Source organism: Lithobates pipiens, unplaced genomic scaffold, assembly GCF_037356315.1.
Source record: "Lithobates pipiens isolate NorthernLeopardFrog02 unplaced genomic scaffold, aLitPip1_a1.2 Scaffold_19, whole genome shotgun sequence".
In the NCBI taxonomy this organism is placed as follows: Eukaryota; Metazoa; Chordata; class Amphibia; order Anura; family Ranidae; genus Lithobates; species Lithobates pipiens.
This window is the reverse complement of record NW_027507764.1, coordinates 337,771,780-337,779,684: the sequence shown is the minus strand read 5'-3', so window position 1 is coordinate 337,779,684 and position 7,905 is coordinate 337,771,780. Positions and strand designations below refer to the sequence as shown.

At 35.9% G+C, this 7,905-nt stretch overlaps 1 protein-coding gene across 1 annotated transcript in view; it reads left to right on the top strand.

Annotated features, from left to right (window-relative positions):
• FOXF2 (forkhead box F2) overlaps positions 1 to 7,586 on the top strand; it is a 13,772-nt gene extending 6,186 nt beyond the window's left edge. Inside the window, exon 2 of the mRNA XM_077492103.1 lies at positions 4,365 to 7,586. Coding sequence (XP_077348229.1) covers positions 4,365 to 4,531 — 167 coding nt within the window. The 3' untranslated portion in view covers positions 4,532 to 7,586. The remainder of the gene's footprint in view (positions 1 to 4,364) is intronic.
• The last annotated feature ends 319 nt before the right edge of the window (positions 7,587 to 7,905 follow it).

Here is a 7,905-nt window from a genome sequence, read left to right as displayed (position 1 = left end):
ATTATGATTATTTAATTATTATTATTATTATTATTTTTATCATCATCATTATTATAGTACTAGCAATATATTATTATTATATTTAACAATAGCTAGCATTACATTAGCTACAAGGAACCTTGCAGCTATGCAATTTGCCAGGCTACGTTGTTGACATCTTTAGGAAATAAAGACTAATTATTATTATTAATTGCAATATTATTATTGTTATTATTAGTAGTAGTAATAGTGGTAGTATTATTGTTACGTACTTTTTATTATTATTGTTATATCTATAGTATAATAGTGTTGTTTTTGTTATAAGTATTAGTTATTAGTATCTTTAGGAAATACAGGGTTAATGTTATTAATATCATTATTATTACAGCAGTAGTAGTGATATTATTATTATTATTATTATTATTATTATTATTATTATTATATTATATTATATTATATTATATTATATTATATTATATTATATTTAGCATTATTACCCTTGCTTTAGCTACAAGGAAAGGTGCAGTTATGCAATTAGCCATTTTACAATATGGATATCTGTAGAAAATACAGGTTAATTATTATTATTATTGTTATTACTAGTTGTAGTAGTAGTGATAGTAGTACTATCATTATTATTATATTATATTATATTATATAATGCTATATTATATTAAGCATTATGAGCCTTGCATTAGCTACAAGGAAAGGTGCAGCTATGTAATCAGCCAGGTTACGTTATGGATATCTTTAGGAAATACAGGTTGATTATTATTATTATTGTTGTTATTTCTAATAGTAGTAGTGGTAGTAGTGCTATTATTATTATTATTATTATTATTATTATTAGCATTAGCTAGCCCTATACTTTAGTTACAAAAAAAGGTGCAGCTATGAAATTAGCCAGGTTAAGTTATGGATATCTTTAGGAAATACAGGCTAATTATTATTAGTAGTACTAGAATAAGTATTAGTAGTTGTAGTATTAGAAGTAGTAGTTGTAGTGATGTGTTGTTACTATTATTGAAAGAAACGTGTTAAGCCAGGTTAAGTTGTGAATACTTTAAAGAAATACAGTATTATTATTATTATTATTATTATTATTATTATTATTAATAATAATAATAATAATAATAATAATAATATATTTAGTAATACCTATCCTTTCTTTAGCTACAAGGAAGGGTGCAGCTATACAATTAGCCAGGTTAAGTTATGGAAATACAGGCTAATTATTATTATTAGTAGTAGTAGAATAAGTATTAGTAGTTGTAGTAATGTGTTATTACTATTATTAAAAGAAACGTGTAGCTACAAACCAGGTTAAGTTATGAATACCTTTAAGAAATACAGGATTATTATTATTATTATTATTATTATTATTATTATTATTATTATTATTATTATTAATAATAATAATATTATTATATTTAGTAATAGCTATCCTTGCTTTAGCTACAAGGAAGGGTGCAGCTATGCAATTAGCCAGGTTAAGTTATGGAAATCTTTAGGAAATACGGGCTAATTATTATCAGTCACTTGCTGGATTTATTTACACCTATAAATGGCATTTATGACTATACAATAAACTTCCTTCCTGCCTTGCCAATATGCCATCCACATCAAAGTTAAGCCCCAAAGATCCCAAATGACAATTTGTAAATCAGGCTAGTAGATGAAAGATTAGATAAGATTAGGCAGCGTGGTGTGGCACATTACAGTACTTGTGCCCATACAAATGCCTCTACAAATCAGCCCCGTTTTCACATTAATTAGCAGAAAGGCAAATTCTTCCCTTTAATTAGGAAGTCCAGCAGCTCGTTAAAAGCCGTGCTCACCTTTTTACATGCGCCTAGTTCACCTTGAGGAGAAGGCAACTGGCCGAGTATTAAAAATTCATTACATAATGAGGTGTCTGCACAGATTTAATGAGCCTTGTGAAAATAATCCCCATTTTAAAGGGACATTCTTAACTAATTTTACATAAAATAAGGGCAGCCTCGCCTGAGCCCCAGAAATGAATGTGCTTTCATGTTCTATTCCAAGCAATATCCAGGCGGATTAGAAGCACAACGCCTGTTTTGTTGAGGTTTGGAAATACATATTTTCTCACATTGTTAATCCATGGAAACTGATTAAATCGGGGCCATAAATAGCAAGCTTGGAAAGATTTATATGGAAATATATTAAGGTGAGCTAGCTGCTGGCAATGCTGGGGAAAGCAGGTAGTCACATAGTGAATATGGGCACACTGCATTGCTTGGGTTTTGATTATCTAGGATGCAAAGTTTAACGTTGGCCATACACTATACAATCTGCTTTTATAATCTCCTGTACATCTACTAACAACTATGAATTATTAGGACCTGTGGGGCTGGATAGAAATTGATTGAATTGTAGGTTTGTCCTCATATTACAAAGATTTCCTAAACCTGGAGCTGTGGTAACCAATCAGCTTCTAACTTCGGCTTGTGCTTTGACAATAAAACCTGGAAGCTGATTGGTTTCAAGGCAGATCTGCACCAGAGCTTGCACTCTCCAGTTTTAGTAACTCTCCACCATAGTGTTGTAAAACTTTAGGCTTTAAAAGTGATCCTTGTCTAAGCTTAGAAAATAAGATGAAGCTGTGTTCACCTCAATCCACCAATTATCTTCCAGTAAACTCCATAATTTCTCCCAGTTCTAAAGTGAAGGCATGTCCACCCTATTGGCTTTAGTGAACTGACACTTGTCATAGTGCCACAGCTAGTTCTAAATTTGTATTTATTTTATTTTCATTATTTTTAAAGAATAGTAATGGGTAGATATGTCCAGATGTTATTATTAGATCTTTCAGACCAATTATCAGAACTAGAGTATATGCAGAAATTGAACAAAAAGGTCCGGATGGCCGCACTCCAATGAAAAGGATTTTTTTATTGTTATAATAAATCCATACAGCAAGGATAAAACCGCTAACGCGTTTCACACCCTTACAGGTGCTTATTCATAGCTCAGATATGTAGGTAGCAGATATGTCAGAATAAGTGACATCAGTTAATTTATTGTCCCATTACAGGCATACTCCACTTTTAAGTACACAATGGGGTTTATTTACTAAATCTAGAAAATGCTAAATCAGCCTCACTTCTGCATAGAAACCAATCAGCTGCTAACCTCAGCTTGTTCAATTAAGCTTTGGTAATAAAACCTGGAAGCTCATTGGTTTCTATGCAGAAGTGAGCCTGATATTGCACTTTCCAGCTTTAGCAAATTATTGTTTACATAAAAGGGGGGTATGCCTGTAGTTTCCATATGCGTCAAACATTGCCAAAAATGTAGCAATTTACCAGAAATGTGGTGACTGTTAATTTAGATTATTACAATGAAACTCCAATTGTGTGCAAAATATATTTAAAAAATGGATTTGTGATTGCATATGGCTGGACTGAAGTGGACACAGCTTCTCATCATAATCTAAGAACTTTGAAAAGTGAAAAATCCTTTAAATGACTCTCTCTGTGGGTCAATGGACAGGTACTATTGGGGAATAATTACTTTATTGTTTAAGATTTTATAAATTTTCATAGAATATTAACCTGTTTTTAATGTAAATCAGTTGTAATTCCTGATAGGTGCCCATTTTAATAAGATCGCCTGAAACCAGGTATTAGGTACTAAAAAAGACACAAGTCCATCAAGTCCAACCTATGTGTGTGATTATATGTCAGTATAATACATCAGTAATCAATCAGTAATTCAGAAAGAGGTCCTAATTCTCAAGTGGTATTTTTTAAAATGCTGGACCAATTAGTATATGCCTTGTGGAAGCCATATTACAAATACAAGTTGAATTCTGATTTCTGGTGGCTAGGTAGAGGTCATCATTCACATCGCAATCTGATCATACAATCAACTTTTGATTGACCAAAACTGTATACAGGCATACCCCACTTTTAAGTACACAATGGGGTTTATTTACTAACGCTGGAAAGTGCAAAATCAGGCTAATTTCTGCATAGAAACCAATGAGTTTCCAGGTTTTATTACCAAAGCTTAATTGAACAATCTGGGGTTAGAAACTCGTTGGTTTCTGGAGCCTGATTTTTCACCATCTAGCTTTAGTAAATAAACCCCTTTGTGCACTTAAAAGTATGGTATGCCTGTATGAGGACCTACCTGATTTATCCAATCATTTTGTATGGGAAAGGGACATGCCCTTGCTCTGCATAGTAGATTGTACAATCAGGTTGTAATGTATGTGATGAGATTATGGAAGTATTGGGTGGAGGTTGTGTGGTCTTATGTCATGCTCCTTTCCATCACCATCTGATCAGTCATGGGGGGTTTGGTGACACCAGCCCTGTGTGTTTTTATTCTAGTAACTGTTTGTATTTCCATTGCAGTGGGATTGCCTCGCTACCAGCACCACTCCTCACCTGTGTGCGACAGAAAGGATTTTGTTCTCAATTTTAACGGGATTTCTTCTTTCCACCCGTCTGCCAGTAGTTCTTACTATCATCATCACCACCATCAGAGTGTCTGCCAGGATATAAAGCCATGCGTGATGTAGATGGGACTGTGCCAACACAATTGGGAGCCAGCAACAATCGCAGCGTGTGTGTGTGTGTGTACTGTACTGTGCCAGGCGGGCATCGAGCACACCTGTGCTGGTCTTGTTTCTTGCCCTGTGTATCTCAATGCTGGGCCATGCAGCCACACTAATCCATGGCAGGGTGCCAGTCCCATTGCTGGCTGGATCTGTGTGCAGCTGCCATACATGAAGTACCCTTCTTCTTCCATCTGCTTGAAATCCTTCCAATCGACTTAAATGTATCACTGCCTGCCAAGCACAGGTAATAATAAAGTTTGATGTGTTTACAGTTCTGCAATCAGGAGGCATTTTCAGATGACAAGGACAAGTATCTGACCCCAAACACAAACACAGCACTTCGATCTGAGAAATATTAAAGAGCTGGTAGAAAACAGGTGTCCTAGGCTTTAAAAATGAACTAATGTTAGCTGACTGCCATCAGATAATGAGGTTACTACAAATCACATGCATCTTGCTATTCATATCCACCTTCCCTGTATTTTTTCATTAAAGGGTCGTTTACCCAAGCAATAATGTCATACAGTTTAGGGTGTTCATACACTATACAATCTGATTGTACAACCACGTTTAGACTTACCAACAAAGATATAGTGCAAGATCCTGCCTGGTCGGATACAAATTGATTGGATAGTTTAGGTAGGTCTTCATATTGCATAAGTTTGGTAAATCTAAAGTTGATTGTATGGTCAGATTGTAAGGTGTATGGGGAGCACACTGGCTTAAAAAAATCACTGCTTCTACAAGAGTTTTGTGTTCTGCAGGTCAATGTTATCCTATGTGTCCATACACATAGGGACAGGCATATTTTAAGCTCAACGTTAGAGGCAGGAAAAAAAACCCTTGTGATTTGGGTTTCTGATTGGAGCTTTCTGGCAGAAAAAAACGCAGAACTCTCCTAAACCGGTCTGTGCAAAAGTGCACACAGAAAGTTTCATTGGGATTAGTGGTTTGGTCAACCTATTTATTACTCCTTTAGTAAATTATACCCTGTATTGTAGTAGTATGTTCCTAGATTGTAAATAAAGTCTTCCTATTGTCACAATGGGCTCCCTTCTCTATATGGAATCAGATCTTGGGATGAATCATTACGGATTGATGTTTGTAATAGTCGTTTTGTCCTTGTAAATATTTTCGATGTGACTTACCATGAATCATGGATCATGGAAAACCAAATGCTGAAAGTCATCTCCACATGGTGCGAATGACTGCATGGTTTAAAAGCAAGCTTGGAGTACAGAGAGAATATAGGAGCCTGAAGATTGCACCAGGCAAGAGAATGATGTGATCTCTATCATGTGTGCATGGATCTCTCTACAACCTGTTTCTTCTCTTCTGTCCCACCTTGATTTGATTCCCTTTCTCTCCTAGCTGTCTCATACCCTGCATATGCCCTACTCCCTTATACCAGTTACAGGCATAACTGTATTATTTTCTTATGTGCCCCGTATGTTTGGTGTTCTTTTCATCTTTTACATCTCTTTATTATCTCCTCATCCTCTTTCATCTCTGCCTCTTATATCCCTTTATCTTACCCTCGTATTTCCTTTCGTTTTTTTCTTTTGTACAATGATTCTCTACTTTCTGATTATTTAACCTCTCTTCATTTAACCTCTCTCTTCTATATATTGACTACTCCCCTCATCACCTCTCTGTTTCCTATTCTGTATTTATTAACCCCCTGCTCACTGTAACCTCTTTGTTTGGTACCCTTCCTTTCTTTCTTTCTTTCTTTCTTTCTTTCTTTCTTTCTTTCTTTCTTTCTTTCTTTCTTTCTTTCTTTCTTTCTTTCTTTCTTTCTTTCTTTCTTTCTCTTCCCCATATAACCGCAATTTCTCTCTCTCTTCCATATAACCAACTAAATCTCTCCTCTCTCTCTCCCCCCTCTCCCTCTCTCTTCCTCCCTCTCTCTCTCCCCATTCTCACTTCCATATATATTTCTCTCTCTTCCCCCCCCCCTCTCTCTCTTGCATATAACTCACTAAATCTCCCCCCCCCCATATAACCTACTTCTTTCTCTCCCTCTCAATCTCTCTTCTCTCACTCTCTCTTCCATATGACCTACTAATTCTCTCTCTCCCCTCTCTCTCTCACCCTCTCTCCCCCCAGCCTCTCTCTCTTCCCCTCTCTCTCCCCCACCCTCTCTCTCCCCATTCTCACTTCCATATATATGTCTCTCCCTCCCCCCTCTCCCCCCCTCTCTCTCCCCCCTCTCTTTCTCCCCCTCTCTCTCTCCCCACTCTAACTTCTATATATATTTCTCTCTCTCCCCCCTCTCTCTCCCCCCTCTCTCTATCCCCCCCTCTCTCTCCACTTTCACTTCCATATATATTTCTCTCTCTCCCTCTCTGTCTCTGCCCCTCTCTCTCCACTCTCACTTCAATATATATTTCCCCCTCTCCCCCCCTCTCTCTCCCCACTCTCACGTCCATATATATTTCTCTCTCTCCCCCTCTCTCTTGCATATAACCCTTGCCCCCTCTTATACCCTTCTCTTTTATGCATTTCCTATTTTAACTCCCTTTCTCCCTTTCTTTCGCCTTCCTATTACGTCCTTTTTCTTCTCCCTCTTTCCTGCGCTAATCTCTAGTTTTACCCCTCTTTTTTTTTACCTGTCTCTCCCCTTTACCACGACGCCCCCCCCCTCCCCCCAACCACACAATCAACAGATGCAGTTTTACCATTTATAAATAATGAAACCTATCCCATGGAATCTTTGGGAAGTCAGCACCCCCCACCCACACTCCTTTACCGCCTAGTATTAAAATACTGTATATATTAGAAATGAAATATTTTAGTAGGGCAAAATGCAAGGTTATTTTTTGCCATTTTTTTTGTTTGTTTTTTATTTTTTTTTTATTTTCTTATCACAATATGTTGACAAAAGCGTATCTGAAATCTGTATAATCCCACTATGCTTTTTAAAGAAGAGAATGTATTTGCACTTATGTAGTCGTAAAAAAATGTTCAGATATTTGGATGTACATTTTTTTTTCAATAAAATGTTTATAACAAATGCCAATGGAGAATGCTTTATCTTGAATTAATTAAGGAATTAAAGTGGATACATTTAGGAAATTGGAGTGCATATTTAATGTGGATACTTTTAAGAAATTAAAGTGGATACATTTAGGAAATTTTAGTGGATATTTAAAGTGGATACTTTAAATAAATAAAAATGGAAACATTTGTAGCGAAACTACAGAGGCAATTGATTACATTATTTTTTCTTAAAATATGCATTGTGTAAATAGACCAGAAAGTTAGCCATCTGTATTTTACACTATACACAATAATGTAGTGCAATATTTTAGTATGCCAATAGCAATACTGTT